At 57.5% G+C, this 25,444-nt stretch overlaps 3 protein-coding genes across 7 annotated transcripts in view; 2 read left to right on the forward strand and 1 right to left on the reverse strand.

The window, feature by feature from the left end:
- Positions 1 to 17,524, reverse strand: part of Ccdc9 (coiled-coil domain containing 9) — a 35,920-nt gene extending 18,396 nt beyond the window's left edge. Inside the window, exon 1 of the mRNA XM_060368035.1 lies at positions 17,425 to 17,524. The gene's annotated coding sequence lies outside the window, so the exon portion shown is untranslated. The remainder of the gene's footprint in view (positions 1 to 17,424) is intronic.
- On the forward strand, positions 2 to 13,359 carry LOC132653231 (collagen alpha-1(I) chain-like). Its single transcript, XM_060381232.1, has 7 exons — positions 2 to 167; positions 261 to 706; positions 1,849 to 2,027; positions 4,198 to 4,734; positions 11,597 to 11,686; positions 12,467 to 13,058; positions 13,114 to 13,359. The coding sequence occupies exons 1-7, from the start codon at positions 2 to 4 to the stop codon at positions 13,357 to 13,359; spliced, it is 2,256 nt and encodes a 751-aa protein (XP_060237215.1).
- Positions 11,872 to 20,268, forward strand: Bbc3 (BCL2 binding component 3). Of its 5 annotated transcripts, none has more exons than XM_060368088.1 (4): positions 11,872 to 12,120; positions 15,153 to 15,432; positions 16,703 to 16,893; positions 19,203 to 20,268. In XM_060368088.1, the coding sequence occupies exons 2-4, from the start codon at positions 15,168 to 15,170 to the stop codon at positions 19,317 to 19,319; spliced, it is 573 nt and encodes a 190-aa protein (XP_060224071.1). In that variant the 5' UTR covers positions 11,872 to 12,120; positions 15,153 to 15,167; the 3' UTR covers positions 19,320 to 20,268. The 5 variants fall into 5 exon arrangements, with proteins under 5 accessions (XP_060224071.1, XP_021513353.1, XP_060224078.1 ...); XM_021657678.2 differs by lacking the exon at positions 11,872 to 12,120 and adding an exon at positions 12,945 to 13,073; XM_060368095.1 differs by lacking the exon at positions 11,872 to 12,120 and adding an exon at positions 13,034 to 13,140.
- Positions 20,269 to 25,444: the final 5,176 nt, after the last annotated feature.

Below are 25,444 nucleotides of genomic sequence, written 5' to 3' on the forward strand. Positions count from 1 at the left end.
GATGCAGGGCCAGAGGTCCCGGGCTGCGGCGAGGACCGCCGTGTGGTCAGGCCGGCGCCTCCTCCGCTGGCCGCCAGGGGGCAGCAGGCGCACGGCGGAGCGGCGACGCGGGCCCACGCGGGGGCAACTCAGGCGGAGGAAGCTGATGAAATCCTGGCCAACTTGCAGTGAGCTCATCTCGCCCGGGCGCCTCCGGAAGCCGCGGGGCCGCCGGCTCGCCTGGCCCGAGCGATAACGCCCCGGCCTGGACCCCGGGCGAGGTCCTTCCCGGAGTCTGCCCGAACGGGCGCTGCGGCCTGCAGCCCGCGGGGGCCAGGGCAGGCGAGCGGCGGCCCCGGGCAGCGAGCGAGTCGGCGAGTCCGGGGCCCGGCGGCGGGAGGACGGGCAGGGAAACCGAGGCAGGCCCGGGCGGCGCGTGGGGCGGAGGGCGGGCCGCGCTCGGCGGGGCACGCCCAGCCCCCAGCCCTGGCGCGGGCCAGTTACCAAGTTACCGAATTACCGCAGGACTCCGGCGCTCCTGACTGGCGGGGCCGCGGCCAATCAGCGCGCCGCGCCGCCGTGCTCGGCCGGGAGGCCTGGAGACACGCGCACCTTCCCACACCCAGGAAGCCGCCGACGCGGGCGCGGCGGCGCGCGCCATGTCCCGCGGGCACGCGGAGTTCCCCTCCGCGGTGGCACCCACACAGAGACCGCCCGGGACACACACGTGCACGCACATGCACCACAGATACACACATAGACACACACACAAACAGATGCACACGTACCCACAAGCGTATAAATGCACATGTGCACACACACAGACCTGCGCACACACACGCATATGTACACAGTATTCATGCACATACATGAATATATACACAAACACGGCAACACACACAGGCATGCACAGACACACATGGTCAGCACTACACAGCTTTTTGAGGTCAGTGAGGCGATGCGCAGTCCACGCACACCGCCACAGATACACAGTGGCCTTGTCACAAGTAACAGTGGCACGGCCATCGCCCCCACCCACACTGTCACAGCCACACAAAAGAGGGGGACCCTCAACAATGTGTGTACAGTCCCAGGGACACGCAACCCAACCTGCGGGCACGCCCCAGGGACATAACCACGGTGGCACCTGGGTAGGTGATACGTGTGTGCTTAGTGGCGTGGGTCGCGCGCAAACACACCACGGCTATGCCACACGCACCATCCTGCTGGTGGCTGGCCTGGCAGACGCCGTCAGACACAACCACACTGACGTCAGTCCAGGGATACAACACATCCACAGCCTTCCCGCACACACACGTGGCTGTGACACAATTCCAGTGTCACAACCCCACACAGGCACCGTTGCACTGACACATGCCAGCTCGATGCTGCCTGTATCTGCACACTTGTCACAGGAGGGCATCCCATAATCGCCAAGACTTCAACTGTTTGTCCCAGCAGCCGGCCACACACCTACCACCATACTTAGCGGGCCGACGGGAACCATCACACTGACACACTGACCCCCTGACACGATCACTTTTATAGGACAGCTCCCTAGCACACTGGACACACGCCTAGAGGAAACCGTCCCTGACACGAACATGCACATCATCCCTGCCCTAGTCCCTGGGAGCTAAGTGCACGTGGGGCGCTGGGGGAGGGATGCAGGGAGGACGCGCGGTTGTGTGTCTGTGAGCAGTTCCTCCGCCTCCCTGCACTTCCTGGGGGCGTGGCCTAGCGGCTGCCGCTGTTACCGGGTAAACTTCCCCGCCTCCCCCCAGTGCGGCCATTAGTCAACCCCCCCAAGGATGATGTCATCGCCTCATTCTGGAGGCTGAGTAATCCTGGTCTCCGACCCTCCCCCAGGTGCCCGGGAAGGGGCGGCCGCACCTGGCTCGGGGGACGGAGCGGGGTCTGGAGCGTGCCCGGGGTGGGCACCGCGGGGCCTGGCCTCCCGAGTCACTGGGGAACGCGTCCCGGGACCGGGACCGGGGATCCCAGCCCTGCGTCCGGGGTGGCGGACCTCCGGACCCTCTAGGCCTGGGGTCTGCGCTCCCTGGCCGCTTGGATTATTTATTTATTTATCAGCGTCGGCCAGAGCCCTGCTCACCGACTCCGGGATCCTCCACGAAACGACCTCCACACCTTTTTTGGTTTTGTTTTTGAAGACAGAGTTACTATCCGGGGACAGATTGTCACTAAGTCACCCAGGCTGGCCTTGAAGTCACTCTGTAGTCCATTCACACAGCAAACTTTCTATCCTCCTGCCTCAGCTTCTTTAACTGAGCTCTGCTTATTTACGTTTTTATGAAAACAGTGTCTCACTCTTTAAGCCCAGTCTGACCTTTAATCTTTCTTTCTTTTTCCTTCCTTCCTTCTTTCTTTCTTTCTTTCTTTCTTTCTTTCTTTCTCTCTCTCTCTCTCTCTCTTTCTTTCTTTCTTTCCTTCTTTTCTTTCTTCTCTCTCTCTCTCTCTCGGTTTAGGCAGACAGGGTTTCTCTGTGTATGGCCTGGAACTCTTAGCGGTCCTCCTACCGCAGCATCCTGGGTGTTACAGGCATGAGCCACCACATCCATTCATTTCTAAGGGCTGGAGTACCCCAAGGTGCAAGGTGCTCCCCACATTCTACACACACACACACACACACACACCTTTTTCAGTTTTTTAAGACAGGGTTTCTCTGTGGAGCCCCTGGTGTCCTAGAACTCACTCTGTAGACCAGGCTGGCCTCCAACTCAGAGCCCTGCCTGCCTCTGCCTCCGGAGTGCTGGGATTACAGGCGTGTGCCACCCCTCCCCCACCTCCACCCCCATCCCCACTCCCGCTTCCCCACCCCACTTCTCCCCAGGCTCGATTCTCTCTCTGACGTGTTTAGGGGCGAAGCCTGCAGGGTTCCTGGTGTTCCGTGGCCTGCGTGGACGAGTGTTAGGAGTGCGCAGTAGGCACCCGCTCTGGGAAATCAGCCAGCTGGACCCTGGGAGCAAGTGCTTCCTGGAGAGAAGAGAGGGCTGTGCCTGGCCTTGAGGGTGGGCACGTGCCCAAATGGACGAATGAGAGGCCTGAGAGTCTGGTGACCTGGGGGTAGGGAGACACATCCGTCAGCACCAATATGATGAATTCCGCTGCGATTTATAGGCATTATAGGCTCTGTTTCCCAAAAGCCCGCTTCTCCGTGACCTGTGCGTCCTCACTTTCAAAGGCGAATTCAGGCATGCCTGGCTCCTCTTTCACAGGCACCTCCAAGTTTCTCCATTAGGTCTCACGTAGCTGGAGATACCCTTGAACTCATGACCCTCCTGGCTCCACCTTCCTCTGGTACGGCAGGGATGAGGTGCTGTGGGCGGAACCTGACACGCCCCTGTGAACGGAGCCTTCCTTCTGTCTAGCCTGGCTTCCTTTGAAGGAGACTCAGCACCTTGTCTCCTGGGCCCCACTCCCTGGAGAAGGGATTATAGGCTTGTTTTTAGCCCAGGCTATCCCTGACCGGCGCAGCCATGCTGGCCTCGAATCTTTGATCCTCCTGCCCCCACTTTCCAAGGACTGGGACAATGGGTGAGCACCACCATTTCCGGCTCCTGTCCTTGATTTTTTTTTCATTGGGTTGTTTGGTTTGGGTTTTGAGAAAGGGATCCCAATATGGCAGTCTGGCTGACCCGTCACTCTGTGTGCAGGCCACGCTGGCCTTGAACAGAGATGCTCCTGCCTCAGCCTCTGCCTCTGCCCCAAAGAGCTGGGATAAGGACATGAGCCACCATGCCCGGTGCTGTTCTTGTCTTTATGACTGCGGACATAGCTAAGTGCATTGTCGGTGTTGGGGGGGAGGGGTGTGCCTTTCTGTTTTTGAGAGTTTTGCTGTGTAGCCCAGGATAGCCTCAAACTCCTAGCACTCCTGTGTCAGCCTCTGGAGTGCCGAGCTGACAAGCCACCATCACCTCCTATCTGGCGCGCCACAGTCTCTGCGAGGCCGCCCTGGGCTTCTTTTCCGGAAAGACTTCCAGCTTGCTTTCCACTGCCAGGACCCCGAGTTCTGCCAAGGGCGTGGGTAGAGCCGCTCCCTGCCTTCGTGGGGTCACTGTGCAAAGGTCTCTCGTTGGACCGGGACACTTAGCCGCTATCTTCCCAAGACCAACTCGGCGGAAGTTCCCGCAGTGGGGGCGGGGGCGCCCTGCACATCCCCCACCCCCACTCCTCCTCGCACATCCTTCCCCTGCAAAGGTGCGGGGCAGCAGGAAGAGCTGAGGTCGTACCCCAACCGGCCACAGAGCTGGCGGGCCGCGCAGCCCGCGGCTCCCCGGGGCCCGACTCCCCCGCACCCCCGCCCTGCACCGAGGGCTCCCCCAGATCCGGGAGGACTTCGGCGGCGGCCAATGAGAGCGCTCGCCGTCTCCGGGAGCCGGGCCGGCTCTGCCCGCCTGGCATTGGGCACGCGATGGGCAGCGGCGGGCGGGGCCTGGGGGCTCCTCGCGCCTGGTTGGGCCAGGCTTGTTGCTGGGTAACGCGGCGGCGAGTTTCCCCTGGCAACGGCGGCGGGTACCGCTCACTGGCTGGCCGAGATGGAGGCAGGGCGCGGGCGCAGGCAGGCCCCGCAGACCCCAGCAACAGCGCGGCCCCCGCCCCGCGCGGAGCTGTAACCTTCACACGCGCGGCCCGGACCCTGCGGACGCCAGGACGCCCCGCCGCCCCGTGCATCCTGGCCCCGCGTGGGGACCTAGGACGGCGCTCCCTATCGGGACCAGGGCCCTTCGGTGGAAAGTTAAGTCCTTCCCAACTCCTGGGCTGCAGTTTCTTGCTTTTTATTTTTATTTTTTTTCATTTTTATATTTTAGACAGGGTCTCATTATGCAGTCCGTGCTGGCCTCCAACTCACAACAATCCTCCAGCCTCAGTGCCTCAGGTGCTGGGATGTATATCTCCTCCAAGCTGAACCGACAACTGCTTTTCCTATTTTTATTTTTATGATCTTGTTTGTTTTTGTGAGACAGAGGCTCACTACGTAGTGAACCCCACTTTGCAGACCAGGCTGCCCTCAAACTCAGAGATTGGCCCACCTCTGCCTCCTGAGTGCTGGGATTAAAGAACCTTCACTGTCGCATCAGGCTTGTTCAACTTTACTCTTGAAACAAAGTTTCACATAACGCAAGACTGGCCTCTGACTTGGAGCAATTCTCCTGCCTCAACCTCTTGAGTGCTGGGATGACAGGGTGAAGAGCCATGCCTAGCTGACATTGGTTTCTTTATTTTATTAAAAAAAAAATGTTTTGAGACAGGGTCTCCTCATGTAGCCCAGAGTGGCCTAGAACTAGCTACATAGCCCAAGATGACCTTGAACTTCTGACCCTCCTCCTTCAAGCCTGCACCACCACCTCCAGTCTTATGGGGAGCTTGAGACTGGGCACAGAGCCTCGTAAATGCTTAGCAGACACTACGACAGAACTACACCCCAGCCCTGACACCTGACTTTTGGAGCCAGCCTCTCATGGGGTACACGTGGCTGCTGGAACTACAGTCTTCAACAGGTTGCTGCGAAGCACTCCAAGTCAAAGTCTCCAGAGGTTTGGTTCTGAGGAGAAGATGTTGAAAGAAAGGTGGGAGGGAGAGGTGCTCTGCCAGGTCACTTGGGAAGCTGGCCTCAGAGTCTGGGGTCTTACCCGCTGCCCCACGGAGGTTCCCAAGGGGTCTGGGGGAGCATGCCTGCAGTCACAGTATTCGGGAGGCTAGGGCATAAAGATTGTCTCAAGTTCGTGGCCAGCCTGGGCTACACAATGAGCCTCTTTCTCAAAGAAGACAAATAATGTAAAAAGCCGGGCATGGGGGCTGGAGAGATGGCTCCGCTGTGAAAAGCTCTGGCTGCTCTTCCAGAGGACCTGGGTACAGTTACAGCACCCACATGGCAGCTCATGACGGGCTGTTACTCCTGCTTGTGAGATCAGATGCTCTCACACAGACACACTTGCAGGCAAAACACTAATGCACATTAAAAAAAAATGTAGGCATAGTGGCTCAGTGTTGTCGTGCCAGTGCTTAAAAGGCTGAAGCAGAAGGATTGAGGCAAGTTCAAGGCTGGCCTGAAGCCTGCATGACAGAGTGAGACCCTATCTCAGAAAAATAAAAGCCAAATAAACAAGCAATAATAATAAGTGCTGGAGTAGCAAGATGTCCAGTCAGACATCAAGGATCCAGAAGATGTCTGATAGACTAGACTTTCCACTCCCCAGCAAAACACAAAGGAGGGTATGAGGACCCAGCCAGCCTTGAACTTCTGAGCTTTTTGTCTTAGCTCCTCAGTGTTGAATACAGATGTGCACTAGGGGCTGCAGTAATATTTCAGTTCGACTCACTGGGGGATTCTTGACAGGGGCCCTACCACTGAGCCACACCCCCAGACCTTCACTAAGGGATTCTAGGCAGGGGCTCTACCACACCTCAGCCCCTCACTGGGAGATTCTAGGCAGGGGCTCTACCACACCTCAGCCCCTCACTGGGAGATACTAGGCAGGAGTTCTACACTCCCAGCCCCTCACTGGGGGATTCTAGGCAGGGGCTCTACCACTGAGCTACATCCCCAGCCCCTCACTGGGGGATTCTAGGCAAGGGCTCTACCACTGAGCTACATCCCCAGCCCCTCACTGGGGGATTCTAGGCAGGGGCTCTACCACTGAGCTACATCCCCAGCCCCTCACTGGGGGATTCTAGGCAGGGGCTCTACCACTGAGCTACATCCCCAGCCTCTCACTGGGGGATTCTAGGCAGGGACACTACCACTGAGCCATGCCAGCTCCAGGGAACATTCCGCCTCATTGTCTGAGGTTCTGTGGCAGCCTGTGAGCTGAAGAGAGATGTTACTAAGCATATTACAATGTGCCACAACAAAATATTATTCAATCCTAAATGTCTGTGGAGCTGAGGAGAAGCTAAGTCTAGCCTGACCCTCTGCCCAGCCACTCTACCCCTACTTCTCTCTCTGTCTCTATCTCTGTCTCTTTGGTTTTGCTAAATAAGGTCTTTCTGTGTAGCCCTGACTCTTGGAACTCTCTCTGTAAACCAGGCTGGCCTTAAACTCACAGAGCTCCACCTGCCCCTGCCTCCTGAGCACTGGGATTAAAAGCGTGTGCCCTACTGCCCGGCAACCCCTCCCTTATTTCTTTCCATTTGGTCTCTTAGGGACCCTCTACTCCTGTGACTTGGGACGCTTTCCCTCCCTCTGTGTGGGCACCTCTGGTTTTCCTCTGTCTCTCCTCTACGACTGCTTCAAGTTTCAGAACCTCTCTCTCTGAGGAAGAAGCTTTCAGGAATTAGGTAGAAAGTCTCACTTATTTATTTACTTACTTATATTTTGGGCAAAGTTTTAAATCTAGGAGTCCTATAGGACACAGGAAGATGATCTTACAAAAACGAAAGGACGGTGCAGCCTGTACTCAATCCCTGTCACCCTAAAACAGTGGCTCCCAGCCCACAAGTGCCTCATGTGCTGACCCCAACCGTAAAGTTATTTCATTGCCTTGCTTCTTCCTGACTGTGATTTTGCTACTGTTAGGAACTGTAATGTAAATATAAGCAGGAGCGCTGATATGCGACCCCTGAGAAAGGGGTCATGACCCACAGGTTGAGAACTGCTGCCCTGAGCGAAGGGGTATTGAAACATAGTCCTTGGGAGCTGGGGAGATGGTTCAGTGGGTAACGTACTTGCCACCTAAGCACGAGACCTGAGTTCAGTCCCAACACTTACGTAAAAAGCTGGGTATTGTGGTGTGGGCCTTTAAGTCCAGCGTTGGGAGGCAGAGACAGTAGGACCCTGGGGTCACTAGCCAGCTAGGATAGCCAATATGTGAGCTTCAGGATCAGTGAGAGACCTTGTCTTTAACAATGTGAACAGCCAGGCAGCAATGAAGCACACCTTTAATCTCAGCACTTGGGGACAGAGACAAGTGGGTCTCGGTGAGTTCGAGGCCAGCCTGGTCTACACAGCAAATTCCAGGATAGCCAGGGCTATATAGAAAGGCCCTGTCTAGAAGATGAAGAAGAAGAATAAGAAGAAGACACTGAACACTGACTTCTGGCCTCCACATATGCACACACACACACACACACACACACACACACACAGCCCTTACTCTGGAAGGTGTCTCAAAACTATAATCCAAGCACTTGAGAGACAGAAGCCAGAGGATTAGAAATTTAGCTACATAGGACATTCAAGGGGCACTTTGGAATCACATGAGACCCCATATCATCAAAAACAAAAATCAGCCTTTGACCTATGGGCACACTTTCAGCCCCAATCCTCAGCATTCCATATTATTTTATGGTAGAGGCCCTCTCTTCCTTATCTGTGGTGCTCAGGTTGGAATCCAAGGTCTCTTGTGCATTCTCATTGGACTTCACCTCCTCCTCTGCACACACCCTGAACAAGGCCAGGTAAGGGCTCTACTGCTTGTTTTAAACGTTAATTTAGAGTGGACATGGTGGCTCACACCTTTAATCCGGCATTCAGGGAGGCAGAGGCAGGCGGATTGTTTGAGGCCAGCTTTGTCTACAAAGTGAGTCCAGGACTGCCAAGGCTACAGGGAAATCCTATCTCACTTTCTATGATGTGGGTCCCAGGAATTTAATCCAAATCTCTACCTGATTAGCAATCTGGTTTTTTTGTTTGTTTGTATGTTTGTTTGAGACAGGGTTTCTCTGTGTAGCCTTGGCTGTCCTGGAACTCATTCTGTAGGCCAGGCTGTACTTGAACTCACAGGGATCCGCCTGCCTCTGTCTCCTGAGTGCTGGGATTGAAAGCATGTGCCACCACTGCCCGTCTCTACCCAGCTATCTTGATGGCCTCAGTGGAAGCCTTCGTTTCACTTTTTTTTTAATTTTGGGACATCAGTAAATTGCTGGTCTTCCCATCCTCCTGCCTCACCCTCCAGGAGAGCTGGGATGACAGGCCTGAACCGCCAGGCTGAGCTTTTGTGCTTTGCTTTATTATGATGGCTCTTGGCCTTTGAGTTTGGGGTGACAGCATGGTGGACATTGGAGATGCTTTAAGACCTGGCCTGTTTCAGATTTAATCCCTTCAGTCTGGTCACCTGCATGGTGACGGAGGGGCCCAGGCCCAACTACGGGCAGGAGGCAGGAGGCAGGAGCCTGTCCCCTCTCAGACACTTCCCTGAGAGGCCCTGAGCAAACATTGCTCCTAATTAGTCCTCCTAATGACAAGAGCAAATACTGATTAGGCGTTCGTGTCAGAGGCTGCGTTAATGACTTCTGAGAACCATCTCATTTCATAACTGGAAAGCAGGCCTACGCTGGTACCTCGGGACTTGACCTACACTCAGAAATACTAGTTTACAGTTTGGCGGTGATGACACACGCCTTTAATCCCAGCTCTGGGGAGGCAGAGGTAGAAGGATCTCTGAGTTCGAGGCCAGCCAGTTCTACAGAGTGAGTTCCGGGACAGCCAGGGCTATACAGAGTAAACCTTGTCTCAGGGGGAAAAAGGAATTACACTTTTGCATCTACCATGCATTCAGTGTGGTTTGCTATTTTTTGGGGGGCATATCCTAGACCTGACTCTAAGTCCCTGTGTAGCCGTCAGTGGCCAGAGCCTCCGGAGTCAGCCCCACAAGGACTGGGCTACAGGTGTGCGCCACCATGTCTGGTTCTGTGCTGCGCTAAGGACGGAACCAGGGCGTTATGCGTGCTAGGCAAGCCCTCTACCAACTGAGCGTATCCCCAGCACATCCGGGTCGGGTTTCGTTTTCACTAATGAATTACTTTTGTGTATGTGCGGTCCTGGGGATGGTCCCCAGGGCCTCATGTCTGCCATGCAGGTGTTCTCTTTGTTTTGGAAACACGGGCTCCCATGCAGGCCTGGGCTTTGAGCCCCACTGCTGGGGTCAGGTACACTCGGTACACCCAGACCCATTGAGCCTCTTGTCCCCAGAAGCACGCACATCACTGCCTATGAATGTTTACCGACGCCTTGCAGTATAAGTTGGTGCGGTGAGGGTGTTAGGGTCAAGGCATCTAGTCATAAACGATTGGCGATTGGCGCAGCATTGCCCGTGCCCTGCGCCCTGCCGTAGACCAAGTACCAAACCAAAAATCTTTGGGAGAAAGAATGAAGCAGGAGGGAAGGGGGATGGGTCTAACAGCCATCTTTTAGATGTCTCAGATATTCAAAATAGGAAGATGCTTTGTGAGATCCTGACCCTGGCTTCTTAGGAGAGCTAGTTTCCTGCGAAGTTCCTAGGCCTGGGAAGGTCATGTTGTAGATCCCCCCGCCTTTCCCTCTTTTTGTTGTAGTTGTTGTTTTTTTCCTCCCCCCACACATAGGTTGTTACTATTCTCAGACTTTCTCCACGTAGCCTTCTGGCTAGAAGATGCTATATACATTCAAATTCACAGAAATCTTCCTGCCTCTGCCTCAGGTCCTGGGATTGAAGGTGTTTGCCACCAGGCCTAGCTATTTTTTATCTCTTCTTCTTCTTTATTATTCTTTTCATACAATATGATCATCTTCTTCCCCTCCCCCAGTTTCTCCCAGATCCTTCCCACCTCCCTACCCACCCAACTTCATACTCTTTCTCTCTCTCTCTCAGAAAAACAAAACCCAAAAGCCAAAAATCAAAACAAGACCAAAAAAAACCAAAACAAAACAAAACAAAAAAAAAAAACAAAACAAGAAAACAACAAAACAAACCAAAACTGAACTACTACATAAAAAAGATAGAGTTCATTTTTTTGTTTTTGTTTTTGTTTTTTTTGGGGGGGTTGTTGTTTTTTCAACAAACAACAAGGATTTCTCTGTATACCAGGCTGGCCTCGAACTCACAGAGCTCCTCCTGTTTCTGCCTCTGGAGTGCTGGGGTTACAGGCCTGTGCCACAGGACCTGGCTTTTGGTCTGTTCCGTGTTGACCAGGTCATGAGGCCTGCCCTAGAGTGTGGCCCCAATGTGCAGTGACCCTCAGCTGCAGAGAACGGATTTCCCCTCCCCGGAGCAGGACTCTGGGTCCGACCTCAATGCTGGGATTTGTTGTTCTGAGCCTGTGTGGGTGGAAGACACTTTCCTTGGAGTCATCCACCACCCCTGGCCCTCACAATTTTCCCACGTCTTCTGCACAGATCCCGAGCCTAGAGGAGAGAGGGGTGTTGGACGAAAACTTCCCTATTACCTATTTGTGGCTGAATGCACTGCTGTCTGCACATTGTCCAGATCTGGGGGTTTTGATTGGCTGGTTTGGTTTTTCGAGACAGGCTTTCCCTGTGTGGCCCTTGCTGCCCTGAACTGGCTTTACTAGACCAGCCTGGCCTTGAACTAACAGGGATCCGCCTGCTTCTGCCTCTGGAGTCCTGGCATTAAAGGTGTGCACCACCATGCCGGGCGGTTATTTTATTTTCATTTATGTGTATTGTGTGTGAGAGTATGTGTGCACAAATGTGGGTGTCTGAGCAGGCCAGACGCATCAGATTCTGGGGAGCCGGAGTGAGCAGCTGTGGTGTCCGCCTGAGGTGGGTGTGGGGGACATGACTTAGGTCCTCTGATGAGCAGTGAGCACTCTTATCTGACGAGCTGTCACTCCAGCATCTGCTTCGCTTTTTGACAAAGGTCTCTTTCTGTGCCCAAAGGTGGCCTGGGACTCACCGCAAAGCTCAGGCCGACTCTCACCTGGCAGGCATCCCCCTGCTTCATCCTCCTGAAGTGCTGGGGAAACAGGTGTAAGCCGCCATGTTTTACAGGTGTGTTTTAGGCCTGTGTGGCATCCTTTCTCAGCCAGCCCAGGGCTGGGCACCGACAGGTGAGTCATCTGCTTGGTAGGGTGACCGAGTTAGGGTGAGGCGCAAAAGGTCCGCCTGGTGCCAGAGAGCGCTGTCCCAGGCTTGCGGGGGAGAAAAGGTCACTTTCACACGGGGAGGAAAAGGACAGTTAGAGAGAAGGGAAAGGGAACAGAAACAGCAGACAGGATGAAATAGGGTGCAGGGGGCTGCCCGGGCATGTCGGTGCCAGGAGCTCATGGTAGCTTCCTCCCCACGCCCCGAGAGACCAGTGCCAGATCGGTTGGACTCCTGGCCAGGTGTGCACGTCTGAGCGAGCGTGCCCCACCGTGGACCCTCAGCGGGACCCTGTCACAGGAGTGACGTTGTGAGCACAGGTCAGGGGTCAGTGTCTTCTGTATCTGCTTGTCTGTTTTGGGGGGCCACTTTCCGATCCAGCTAGAGCAATCTCGCTAGAGTGTGCGTTGCCAGCTTCTGCGGGTGTTAGTCCGGGAGGGAGTGCCGTTTGGATTCCTGTGTGTGTGTGTGTGTGTGTTTTAGAAAGTTGTTCTGAGAAAGTCAGCTTGAGTGTGGTGTTTGTCCTGGGCACCTGGGGACACGGTTTGTGAGTCTGAGCCTGCTTCAACCTTGTCTGCACAACTTATGCGTGGGCTGTGGCCGGCCGTGTGTGTCCCCGGGAGCCAGGAAGGGGGTGAAGCTGGGTGTCTGGGGGGGTGTTCCCAGGCCCGGGTCCCGGGTGTGCATCTGGGCCTCTGGCCGGGTTTCTGAGTCTGTGCGTCCCGCGGCTCAGTCGGCCGTGGCTGGGGCAGCCACGGTGGGTCAGACAGAGCGCTCCTCGGTGTGGGTGCGGATCCCGCGGTGTGCCCGCGCGCGCTCCTCCCGCGGGCCCGCCCCGCCCCTCGGCCGCAGGGAAAGCCCCGCGCGCGGAGGCAGGGGGCGCGGCGGCCGCCTGCAAGCCCCGACTTGTCCCCGGCCGCGGGCGGGGCCCCGGCGTCACGCGGGGGCGGGGCGTGGGAGCCAGCGAGGGGCGGGGCGGGGCGGGGCGGGGCGGGGCGGCCGCCGAGTGCGCGGGCCCGGGGATCTGCCCGGCGGCCGGAGTCGCGGCTCGGAGCCACATGCGAGCGGGACGCCCGGGAGGCGGCGAGGACTGCGGCGACCGGGCAGGACGCTGATCCCGACGCGGACGCCGACGCGCCAGCAGCAGCGGCGGCGGCAGCAGACACCGCGGTCAGAGCGGCGGCGGCGGGAGCCGCTCGGCGGGCGCGCCCTCCGGAAGGCAGCAGCCCGTCGCCCCGTCCCCTCCCTCCTCCGGCCGGTTCATGCCCCCGGGGTGAGTGCGCGTCCCGGACGCCGACGCTGCTCGCGAGCAGCCAGGCCGGGAGGGCTCCCTGGAGGAGGTGAGGGGTGCCCGGGCGGAGAGGGTGGTCGCCGTGCGCTCCCGCAACCCGGGTCCCAGCTTCTTCCATCCCCGGGGCCGCGGCGGGGCCGGCCGGGCGGGAAGGGAGCCTGTGGGACCCGGGGCGCCCGGTCTGGGCGCACAGGTGCCGCAGCGGTCTGGCGGGTTTGTTTACAAACAATGGGGTTCGGGCTCGCCCGCGCCCCCTGGTGGCCAGTGAGGCCGGGGAGGAGCGTGGCCCCGGGCTCGCTCGGGTCCCCCGAGTCCCGCGGCGGGAGGGTCGGGGTGGGGGGGGGTGGCCCCGCGGATCGGCCACACCCAGGGCGCGCGCCCGCCGGGGGCGGCGACAGGGGGCGGCGGAGGCTGCGGCTCCCGCGGGCGGGGGCTGCGCCCCAGCAACAGCCGGTTATTGGCCCCGCGCGCGCTGGGCGGGCGGGGCGGGCGCACGTGGCGGCGTGGCGGTGGCGGGGCGCTGTGACAGCGGAGGGCGGCGGGGACCGCGCGCGCGGGGCTGGGGATCTGCAGGTGCCTCGCCCGGGTGTGTGCGCTCGCGTCTGGCTCCTGAGTCGGTGCCCCTCCGCCGAGATGTTGGCGTTCGTCACCCGGAGGGGAGTCTGCGTGAGTCCTGCACGCCCGCGGGGTGGGGTGCACCTGGCGGGAGACGGACGCGGGCGGCCGCCCCCCCAAACCAGAGTTGTGTGCTCGTGCTCCTGAGGGGTGGCGGGGGGGCTCTGTCGCCCGCCTGGCGGTGCTGGCGACGGGGCACTTGAGCTGTGCTTGTGTGTCGCTGGAGCGAGATGTGTTGCTGTGCAGGGGTCTCGCCAGAGTGTGCCTGTGTGTGTGTGTGTGTGTGTGTGTGTGTGTCTGCGCGCGCCCGCTGTCTCTGGGTGTCTCCAAGACATGCGTCTGCTGCACGCAGCTTTTGGGATGGGGTGCCACCCAGTGCCTGCTTGCTCCCCGGGTGACTTCTGAGTGACCAGGGGCACAAGGCTGTCTCTGCACTAGGGAATGAGGGCTCTAGTGGGGAGGATCTAGGCAGTGCAGGTCAACCTGTGTGTGTGTGTGTGTGTGTGTGTGTGTGTGTGCGCGTGTGTGCGCGCGTGTGGGGGGTCTGGAGGGGCTTGTCACTGGGAACCGTGGCTCATCTGTGTCATGTGGCTCTCTCTCTGTGTAGTGTTTATACCAGTCACGTGAGGCCAGTGTTGTCTGCCTCTGCTTTAGGTGTGTGTGCTGCTGTATGTGTGTGTGTGTTTGGGGGCTGACAGTTGGCTAGACTGATGGCTTCTCCCAGCTGCGGCTGCTGCCTCTCCGTGTCGCTGCCCCACGTGTGAGGGAGCTGGCTGCTGGATCCGTGGCTGAGTGTGGCTGTAGTGTCCCGGGAGCTCAGAGCTGGGGGGGGGCACTCAGGTGTGTGTCGGGATGGTGGGTGTGCGCTGAGGTGTGGTAGGGGTGTCTCGTTGTTTGGGGGTGTGCGTCCGTGTGCAGAGGGAACCTGTTCCAGTCCTGTCCGCTGTGCTTCTGTGTGTGACGGCTGTGATGGTGAGCGCGGGCTTGCGGGCTGCGGGGCTGAGACGGGGGTGCGTGTGTGCGGGGGGCTGGAGAAGGCTCTGCGTGGCCGTGCGCGCGCGTCTGCGTGGGCCAGCTCGCGGGGCCTGGGGGAGGGGAGATCAAGTTGGCCACTTCTGCAAGTTGTCTGGTGTCAGTTGTCTCCCCACCGCACGCACACGCACGGGCCGTCCCGGGACTGTCCCGAGTGTCCCGGGAGCCCCGCACACGCCCGAGCTGCGCCGCGCTCCGCTGGGAAAGTTGTCCTGGCCGCAGCCCCGAGTCTTCGGCAGCTGGCCCGCTGGGCTTCGCCTCAAGCCCCGGGCGCAGTGCGTGCGCCCCCGTCCCGGGCGCCCCTGGGCGTGCGTCCCGGACTCGCTTGCCCCGGGGTCCCCCCCACACTCCGGGACCCGGGGCTCTGCAGGGTGGGGTCCCGCGGCCCCCGCTGACCTCCCGCGTGTCCCGCAGGCTCCAGGGAGCGCCATGGCCCGCGCACGCCAGGAGGGCAGCTCTCCGGAGCCCGTAGAGGGCCTGGCCCGCGACAGCCCGCGCCCCTTCCCGCTCGGCCGCCTGGTGCCCTCCGCCGTGTCCTGCGGCCTCTGCGAGCCCGGCCTGCCCGCTGCCCCCGCCCTGCTGCCGGCCGCCTACCTCTGCGCCCCCGCCGCCCCGCCCGCCGTCACCGCCGCCCTGGGGGTCCCCCGCTGGCCTGGGGGTCACCGCAGCCGGCCCCGCGCCCCGCGCCCGGACGGTGAGTGCCCGCCCCGCGCCCGGGGAAGCCGAGGCGCGAGCGGAGCGGAGTGGGGCCACCGGGAGGGTGTGGCCAGTGTGGTCTTTGTGTAGCGAGAAGCAGGAAGGCCGAGTGGGAGACGGGGCTGGAGGGGCCGGGTCGAGCGGGAAGTCCCTCCTGGAATCCCACTGCAGTCCCCCGAGTTGCAGCCCACGTCCCTTCCCGGGCCTCGGGCAACAGCTGTTTCTCAGCTCCCCTCCCCCAGCCCTGGCCCCGGGCGCCCCCCGCCCCCCCCCCGCCAGGATTGCAGTGGGAAGGAGTGTGGCCAGTGGGAGGACTGTCACCTCGGGACTTTGGGGAGGGGTCAGAGGCCTTTCCCTTTTATTTGAATCTCTTTGGCCCTGGCAGGGCTAGACTGCAGTCCCCGGGGAGGAAGGAGAGAGGGGGAGGGGCCATTGTGTTGGGAAAGTCCCCCTCCGGGAGCGGGTGAGGCTCAGGGAGTGAAGGGTTAAAGGTCCCCTGCCTGATGGGTTAACCCTGTGGTGCCCGGCTACAGGCTACGACCATCTGGGCCTCCCTTCCGCCCTCCCCCGACCCCCTCGGGCAGCCTCCTGAGCCCAGGGGTTAAAAGAGAGAAAAACTTTCCAACTTTCTCTGCGTCTCAGTACGAGATTCAGAGATAATGGAAACTGAGGCCCAGGGCCTGATGTGACAGGACGGAGGGGCCAGGGTGAGCGCCAGAGGGGGTGGGGCAGAACGGCTCACCTACCCCAGTACCCCTGCCGCGCGCACACACTCACACACACACACACACACGCACACGCACACAACCCCAGCCCTCTTGGGTTAGCCCAGGTCTAGCCTTCTGGTCATCAGGCCAATGCCACATCCGGGGGTGTGGCCTCGCTGTGGTTGGGCAGGAGTGAGCTGGAGACCTGCGAATAGTGACTGGGTGGGGTCAGCGGCCGTATCCCCGTGTGACCTTGGCCACTTCTCCGCGCGAGGCCTCGGTTTTCCTGTCTCTCAAACAGAGCAGATCGTATTTGGCCCTGTATTAGAGTAGGGGGTACTTAGGTCGGATAAGTTGAGGGACTTCCACACTGATGTGAGCGTTAGAGGGCAACTGGCTGTCCCGGTGATCCCAGAGTCACTTCCTCAAGACCCTTTCCTAGGGCCCTGGGAGAGGAGTTGGGAAAAGACGCGGCTATGGCCGAGCGCAGAGGCGGGCTGGGCCGCCAGCAGCCTCCGGGCTGCCCGGGCGGGAGGTGACCACGCCCCTTTCCCCCTGCAGGTCCTCAGCCCTTACTGTCCCCGGCGCAGCAGCACCTCGAGTCGCCCGTGCCCAGCGCCCCGGAGGCCCTGGCGGGAGGCCCCACCCAGGCCGCCCCGGGAGTGCGCGGGGAGGAGGAGGAGTGGGCCCGGGAGATCGGGGCCCAGCTGCGGCGGATGGCGGACGACCTCAACGAGCAGTACGAGCGGCGGGTGAGTGCGGGGCGGCAGGTGGGAGGGGGCGCCCGCCCGCCAGATGTGCCGCAGCTGCCGCCCCGCGAGGTCGCGGCGGGGACAGGCCGGCGGGAGTGTGCGGGGGCGCGGGCGGCCGCGGCGGGCCCGGGCCGGGCCGGAGCCCTCGGCGGGGTCGGGGACGCCGCTGCCGGCGCGCGGTCGCGGGTACTGAGGGTGGTGCTCTGCGCGGCGGCTCCTATATCCCGGGCTATTTATAGCCGGTGAGTCAGCAGCGCCGCGCCCGCCCCGCCCGCCCCCGCCGAGCCGAGCCGGCAGCGCCCCCCGCCGGCGGCTCCGCGCCCGCCCCGCCCCGGGCCAGGCCCGCCGCGCGGTCCCCCTCGCTCGCAGCCCGCCGGGGAACCCCCGGACCTCCGCTCCCGCCCCTCGGCGCTGTGCACGCTGCACATGGCCCTTGCATTGTTTGCCGAGAGAGCGAGGGAGAGAGAGAGGAGCCCACTAATGTCGGGTGGGGGCAGACCCCCGGCTCTGCTCCCCGGCCTTGTCCCCTACCTCCTGGTGAAGGGAAGGCCTCCCAGCAGGTGCTCTGTGCGCCCGCTCACTTGCGGCCAGCGGCGGTGTGTTTTCGCTCCCATCCTGGCTCTGGCGCTGACTATGGCTTCCCGAAGTCCTCCATCCCCTTCATTGGTTACCACTGGGCACATCCTAGAGACAGAGGCGAGAGAGGCCTGGTGGCAGCTTCCTGTAATCCCCGCTTCCTCAGGGAAGGGGGGAGGGGGGTAGAAAGAAAGTTCAAAGCCAGCCTGGACAAGCTAGTGAAACCCTGTCTCAAAAATAAAGAGGAAAGGGCTTTTTGAGAGGGCTCAGAGAATAAAGACGCTTGCCACCAAAACTGACGAGCTGAGTTCGAGCCCCAGGACCCCGGTAGTGGAAGGCCAGCGTCTAGTCCCGCAGTGTTCTCTGCCCTCCACGTGTGCCTCGAACACACAGATGAATGTGACACACATATGTAAGTGAAAGGGGCTTCGTGGTTAAGAACGCTCAGGCAGAGGATCATGTCTCAAAAAACAAAAGTTTTCTTTTTCTTTTTCCTTTTGGATTTGCAAGATATGGTTTCTCCGTCCTGGAACCCAGAGGTTTCCCCCTGCCTCTGCCTCCCAAGTGCAGGGACTAAAGATGTGGGCTTTTTTTTTTCCTTCCCCGACCCCCCCAGCGGCTGGCAGGAGGTGTGGCTTAGCAGGATGCATGCTCTGCCATTATTCTTTTTTCCTCTCTTCCAAGAGAAGCCAGTCCCTGGCTTGGCCCGTGTGCTGCTGCCTCGGGGTGGATGCTGAGTGCTCCGTGCTCCCCCTTACTGGCTGACTAGATAGAAGCTCAAGGTGGCTCCCATCCCCCGCCGCCAGCCACAGGGAGGCCTGGGCTAGTTCTGGGCATGTACTGCTCAGGCCGTTAGTCTGACATTTCTGAAGGGAGTTGTGTTCTCTGCAACCAAAAGCACCTTTTTCCTTTTCCTTTTTATTTTTTCTTTTTTCTTTTCTTTTCCTTCTGTTTTGTTTTGTTTATTTTTCAAGACAGGGTTTCTCTGGGTAGCCCTGGCTATCCTGGACTTGCCTTTGTAGATCAGGCTGGCCTCAAACTCACAGAGATCCACCTGCCTCTGCCTCCCAGAGTGCTGGGATCGTAGGCTTGTGCCACCGTGCCAGGCTAGAAGCTGGCTCTTACCACATTCTCCACATGGCCTTGAACTTTCTGCCCTCCTGCCTCAGCCTCCTGGGCCACTGGGATTACAGGCCTGTGCCATCACAGAGGGATTCTAGAAGCTATATCATCCCATTTCTGCCACCAGGGCGCAAACAAGGGTTTCCCAGAAGCCGGCAGTGCCAAGTTGCACCTTCTCTCCGTCTTGCCGGGATGCCATGCTGTTCTTAGTTCTCCCCCTGGCTTGGTTTAGAGTCACGGCTGCGGGCCCATTCATTGCTCCCTCCCCTGTCCCCCAGCCTTTTGTTTGGTTGATTTGGTTTTTCCAGGTAGGAGCCTGCCCTTTTAGCACAAATTTAGTGAAGGTGCTAAGATTGGGTGTGTGAGCCACCAGGCCAGTCTCTCACCTTGAACGGGCTGCATTTCAGCCCACCCGTCAGAGCCCTGTGATTTGCCCAGTGGATTCCCAGGCTAGCCTTTCCCTCCTGTCCTGGGAGAGTGTGCCCTGGAGAGTGGGAGGCTGGTAAGAGGGTTGCACCGAGTTTTGGAACCAATCCCGATCCACACCTTTAGCGCCCCCCACGAACTGCCTGCTGGTCCAAGCTGATTTCCCCTTCTCTCTCTCTCTCCAGAGACAAGAAGAGCAGCATCGACATCGCCCATCACCCTGGAGGGCCATGTACAATCTCTTCATGGGACTCCTCCCCTTACCCAGGGATCACGGAGCCCCGGAAATGGAGCCCAACTAGGTGCCTACACCCGCCCTGGGGACGTCGGAGACTCGGGGGGCAGGATCCCTCCGCCTCCTGACACCCTGGCCAGCGCGGGGGACTTCTTCTGCACCATGTAGCATACTGGACTGCCAGCCTTGCCTGTCCCAGGGGTGGGCAAGGGAAAGCCACTGGAGCCGGGCAGCCTGGGTGCACTGACGGAGATACGGACTCGGGGGACCCTGGCCTCCCGAAAGCCAGGGGAGGGAGGGCTGACGGACTCATGGTGACCGAGGGGGCTGTCCGCCTCTGCCGCCCACCACCATCTCAGGAAAGGCTGCTGGTGCTGGCTGCCCGTTCCAGCTGCAGGGGGGCGCTGGGGGGGTCCCCAGTGCGCCTTCACTTTAGGCCTGGCCTCGGGCCCCTGGTGCTTCCCCCCCTCCTCTCGGGGAGGGGGCCTGTGAAGAGCATATGAGCCAAACCTGACCACTAGCCTCCTGGAGCCAGAGAATGGGGGCCATGTGACGGCCTCCTCACCCAGTGCCCGGCCATCTTCCCTGAGCCACCGGCGGGCAGCAGCCGGTGCCTGCCTCACCTTCATCTCGGGGTGTCCAGGAGGGGTCCAGACTGTGAATCCTGTGCTCTGCCCGGGACCACCCCCCCAGCCCCCATCCATCCCATTGCATAGGTTTAGAGAGAGCACGTGTGATCACTGGCATTCATTTGGGGGGTGGGAGAGACTGGCAGAAGCCACCCCAGCCTTAGTCTCCAGGGCAAAGCGCTGGGGAGGACCTTGGGGAGTCAGGGAGGGAGGGAAGTCTCAGAAGCGGGAGGAGTCTGGGAGCGGGGAGGGACGGCCCAGCCTGTAAGATACTGTACATGCACTGCTGTAGATATACTGGAATGAATTTTCTGTACATGTTTGGTTAATTTTTTTTGTACATGATTTTTGTATGTTTCCTTTTCAATAAAATCAGATTGAACAGTGGACACGCTCATTTGGCATGGAGGGGGGCAACTGCAGAGACGGCTCAGCAGCTAAGAGCACTGGCTGCACTGCCAGAGGACTCGGGTTCAATTCCCGGCAGCTCATAACCAGTTATACTGGGATCTGGTGCCCTGGTGTGCAGGCATTCAAGCAGACGGAGCCCTCATATACATAAAACAAATATGCTTTTTTTTTTTTTTTCAAAGGTGGTAGGAAGACTAGGACTATCCCTCAATGAGCGCCTGGCTAGAATGCCCCAGTGACGGGCTCGGGGAGTGGCTCGACAGTGCCCAAAGCTCTGGGTTCAGCTGTCCATACCACGAGAGGAAAAGGAAGGCAGGTTGACTACCTCCACAGAGCTGGCACTCGCTGCTGAAGTAAAATAATGGAAGTTCAGGAGAGGTGGACACATGGAGGAGGATCTGATGAGGCTGTATCCACTGCCTTCCTGGGCATCTCCATCAGAAGGAAAAATATGTGTTCAAGAGTCCAAGTATTGCTAGGTTGCATGGCACTCGCCTGTAATCCCAGCACTCAGGAGGCAGAGGCAGGCAGATAGATCTCTGTGACTTCTGGCCAGCCTGGGCTACAGAGTGAGTAGAGGACAGCTAAGGCTACACACAGAGAGAAATCCTGTCTCTGGAGGTAAAACAAACAAACAAACAAACAAACAAAAAAACAGTCCTAGTGTTGTCTACACAACGGCTCACAAAACTGATAATGCTGTGGCTGGATATAGGTACATACCTTTCATCCCTGCACTCAGGATTAGACAGAGGCAGGTGGCTCTCTGAGGTGAGTTTGAGGGCAGCCTGGTTTGCAAAAGGGAGTCCAGCACAGCCAGGGCTGTTACACAGAGAGAAACATTGTCTCGAAAAATCAGAAGTTAAAAAATGAGTGCCAAGTCTGATCTAGGAACAACACAATTGGCTCCATGTTGCCTGGACAGTTCAAATCTGAAAATGTTCCGTCTGTTCAGGGCGGTTGAGGTAGCTCAGCAGGTGAAGAGGCCAGGAGGCTTCCTGAGCCGAATTTGGCCTCCAGAGTCCCATGGCAGAAGGGGGAACCGAAGTCTACAAGTAGCCCTTGGACCTCCACAGAAGCACTGTGCTTTTAAAACTCTTGCTTCGTTGTTGTTCGGAAGTAAGCTGTACAGTTTTGATGAAGTGTTGTAGTGGGCCAGGCTGGTGGCATTTGTCTGAAATTCCAGTACTTAGAAACGGGGGCAGAAGGATCAGTGGTCAACCAGGGCCACATGAGCCCGTCTTAGCTATGCCCTTGCTGCCGTCACCAGAATATTTGATAAGAAGCAACTTAGGAGACTGCAGAGATGGCCAAGCCCTTAGCAGGGCCTCTTGTTCTTGGAGAGGACCTGGGTTCAGTTCCCAGAACTCTCAGGGCAGCTCACAACCACCCAGAAACCCAGTCCCAGCAGCCATGACAGCCTCTTCTGGCCTGTGTGTGCACTGGACACAGTGGTGCACAGATAAACCTGTAGGCAAAACAAGGAGACACACAAAAACGAGTCTTAAAAAGAAAAAAGAAGCAATTTAGCCTGGCACGATGGCGCACGCCTGTAATCCCAGCACCCAGGGAGGCAGAGGCAGGCGGATCTCTGTGCGTTCCAGGACAGCCAAGGCTACACGGAGAAACCCCATCTTGAAAACCAAACCAAACCACCAAGCAGCTTAAAGGAAGAGGCGTCTATTCTGGCTAACAGTCGGAGGGGGCTGTCCATCATGGCAGTGAGGCCTGGCGGCAGAGCCGGAGGCAGTCAGCCACACTGTGCCCACCGTCAGGCAGCAGAGAGGCCGCCACTGGCTCGTGGCCTTTCTCCCTTTTGTCTGAAACTTCAGCCCATGGACTGGTGCTGCCCACACTTATGATGCGTCAGCCTTCCCACCTCAATCCAGAAACTCCCAAGTTTGTCTCCGAGAGGATCTGAGCACCCTGCGGTCGAGGTGATGCTCACCATTAATTATCGTAGACCCCAGCTCAGAGAACAAAATAATTTCTCAGCCAGGAGTCCTGGCTACCTCCAAACAGCAGCCACCAGCAACTCCACCTCCGCCCTGTCTGGTTTCTCTTCTAGCATCAAGTTCCTTGGTCTCACACTGTCTATTGCAATGTCTCAAAGATATTTTCTTTTTCTTTTTCGTTTTTCAAGTCTGGGTTTCTCTGTGTAGCCCTGGCTGTCCTGGAGCTCCCTTTGTAGACCAGGCTGGTCTGGAACTCAGAGATCTCTGCCTCCCTGAGTGCTGGGGTGTACAGGCGTGTGTCACCACACCTGGCGTCTTATGAGATGTTATGAAGTTCTTTCTCGCCATGTTAGTGTGTGTGATGTATGCATGCTTGTATGTGGGTATGGGTGTACATGCTGAGTCATTTTGCTCACCCTTTTCATACTTTTCTAGGCTATTTTCAATTCCATAATCCTGACCTCCGTTTTATTAAGTCTACTGAGTACATTTTCCAGCCCTAGAACATTCACCTGGTTTTTATACCACATGCTGCTGATTCTGCATCTATCAGGAACCCGTTCCTTTCACTTTGCTTTGAAGAGTCTCATGGACAGGGGCCTGGCACTCAACTCAACTCGCTGTGTAGTGGGGACCTGCCTGCCTCTGCCAGTCTACTTTTCCTTTGTTAAAGAGCTACACGCATGTGTGACTGCCTGTATAGACACGTGTACTCTATGTATGCTTGGAGCCTGCAGAGGATGAAAGAGGGCATCAGATTCCTTTGAGTAACAAATGGTTGTGAACTGCTGTGTGGGTGCTGGGAACTAAATCCAGCTACTCAGTAACATTATTATTATTCTATTAGGTTTTTGGAGTCAGGATTCCTCTGTGTAGCCTTGGCTGTCCTGGACTTGACTTATAGACCAGGCTGGCCTTGAAGTCAGAGATCCACCTGCCTGCCCCTGCTGGATTGCAGGCGTGTGCCACCATGACCACAAGGTGCGTGATGGAGGTAGGAAATGCACTTGCCCCGTGGTCACGTATCTACATAGCTGAGTCTGGGTGGAAGCTGCCCATCTGCAAAACTTCACCATCAACAGTCCCCTCCCCCACAGGGGGTGGGGAAAGTGGATACAGCCAACACATACAAAAAGCATCTCACATTTCTCTCCCAAATCCTGAGTTCAGCCGTGAGGGCAGCTGCTAGGATTATGGTGCACTGAAGATTTGTTGCTGTTGCTTATTGTTTGAGATGGGTTCTCACTGTTCAGCCCAAGCTGACTTTGAACTCATGAACTCATGCCTCAGGAGGAGCTGGGAATACAGGCACACAGCACTATTACACTGAGCTGAAATTGAGAGGATTTTGATGGCAGCAGAGCTTGCTCCTGAAATGACTGTCAGTAAACTGCTTGCTGCCAGTCTTGATGAGTTGATTCCCAGGACAGAGGGTGGAAGAATAGACCCACTGTTGCTACTAGAAGGTGTGGTCTAGATAAAGGTGCGTCTTTCCACTTAAAACGATTTAATTAAGAACCCTTCAGAGGGGCTGGACAGATGACTCAGAGGTTAAGAGCATTGGCTGCCCTTCTTGAAGGTCCCAAGTTCAATTCCCAGTAACCGCCTGCTGGGTCACAAACATCTATAATGAGATCTGGTGCCCTCTTCTGGTGTGCAGAAAGAACATTGTATTATTTTTTTTTTTATTAGATACCTCACAGGTGTACCCAGTTGCTTGGATTTTAGTTAATTCCAGATGTAGTCAAGTTGACAACCAAGAATAGTCATGACAAATCAACCCCTTGTTAACTTGATACACAATTCTATCTTATGTCATGTTGAATTCCCAAATGAAAGCAGTAATGGGTCATAATACCACCTAACATGATATAAATATCCCCTGGACAAAAGCATTATAAATGCCACAGGCTTTATGTTTTTATACAGGGTCTCCACTGCTGTTCTGGCTACAACCTTAACTCTCTGTATAGAGCAGGCTGACCTCAACATCAAGCTGACTCTGCCTCCTGAGCGCTGGCACTGAAGGCGTGCTCCACTATGCTCAGGTGTATTATAAATTTGTCTGTTCTCTGACCTCAGCATCAGCACTGTGGTATGTAAGCCTATATACCCATCATCCATAAGCAACACGCATAAAAATAAAATTTGAAAAAACAAAACAAACAAACAGTAGATAGACAGCTGGGCAGTGGTGGCACACCTTTAATCCCAGCACTCAGGAAGCAGGGGCAGGGGACCTCGGAGTTTGAGAGCAAGTTCCAAGACAGCCAGGGATATACAGAGAAACCCCGACTTGAAAAACAAAAACAGAACAAGGTAGAAAGCCTGAGCATGTGAATGAGTTACTGCTTTATTACTTTTCGAGACACGGTCTATAGAGTCCTCGCTGTCCTGGAACTCATGATCCTCCTGCTTCCACCTCCTGGGGCCTGGGAGCACAGGGACACGCCGCCTTAGCCAGCTGTGGGTCTGTCTTTTGTGTAGCCTGTCTCCAGCATGCTTTGAGAAGGGTGGATAAAGGTGGAGGCACTGTGTGGCTCTGGGCAGCTCACCCCTGGCCCCTGCTTTAACTCCTGTGCCTCTAAGGACCAGATCTTCTGTCCCAAGAGCCTTGCGCACTTTCCAGATTCTAGAAGCCACGCTTTATTGAGAACTTAAGGCTATCCACGTTATCGTACTTGTAATCTGGAGGTACCTGGAACTTGAAAGCTTAGTGACAGTTCTTGCCCGGGGCTGGCAGCTTCCAGACTCCCCAGAGGCCCACTCAGTGACTCAGTCTGTGCGATCTAGAGGTACAAGCTGTAAAGTTTGTTTCATGTAATTTCAGGAGTCTCTGCTCCCCCTTGTGACCAAGGCTTTACACTGCAATAGGAAAGGTGTCCTGTGCCTTTCGTACCCTGGTGCCACAGCTGTACTAAGCACAGAAAGGGCCCTGATGCACCTGGGGCCCATACAGGGTACACGGGGTGGGAACCATGTGCTTTGCACCAACTTGTCATCTTACTGTCTCAGCCTCCCAGGTGCTGACATGACAAGTGTGGTGCCGTATCTGGCTCACAGCTCCGTACAGCATGTGTTGCTGAGAGTGGCCAGCACATGGCTGAGATCCTCAGCATACAGCATACAGGCCAAAGTCTTAAGCATCTGTGTGTTCTGTCTGTGCAGCCTAACTGCTGCATTCTCAAAAGGATGAG

The sequence above is a fragment of the Meriones unguiculatus genome, chromosome 1 (genome assembly GCF_030254825.1).
Source record: "Meriones unguiculatus strain TT.TT164.6M chromosome 1, Bangor_MerUng_6.1, whole genome shotgun sequence".
Classification (NCBI taxonomy): Eukaryota; Metazoa; Chordata; class Mammalia; order Rodentia; family Muridae; genus Meriones; species Meriones unguiculatus.

Coding starts and splice junctions, on each gene's coding strand:
- LOC132653231 (XM_060381232.1), top strand. CDS start 2: ATGCAGGGCCAGAGGTCCCGGGCTGCGGCGAGGACCGCCGTGTGGTCA. Junction 2,028..4,197: donor CCGGACCCTCTAGGCCTGGG/GTCTGCGCTCCC, acceptor TCCCCTGCAAAG/GTGCGGGGCAGCAGGAAGAG. Junction 11,687..12,466: donor GAAGTGCTGGGGAAACAGGT/GTAAGCCGCCAT, acceptor GGGTGTTCCCAG/GCCCGGGTCCCGGGTGTGCA.
- Bbc3 (XM_060368081.1), top strand. CDS start 13,725: ATGTTGGCGTTCGTCACCCGGAGGGGAGTCTGC. Junction 13,758..15,152: donor TCACCCGGAGGGGAGTCTGC/GTGAGTCCTGCA, acceptor CGTGTCCCGCAG/GCTCCAGGGAGCGCCATGGC. Junction 15,433..16,702: donor CCGCGCCCCGCGCCCGGACG/GTGAGTGCCCGC, acceptor TTCCCCCTGCAG/GTCCTCAGCCCTTACTGTCC.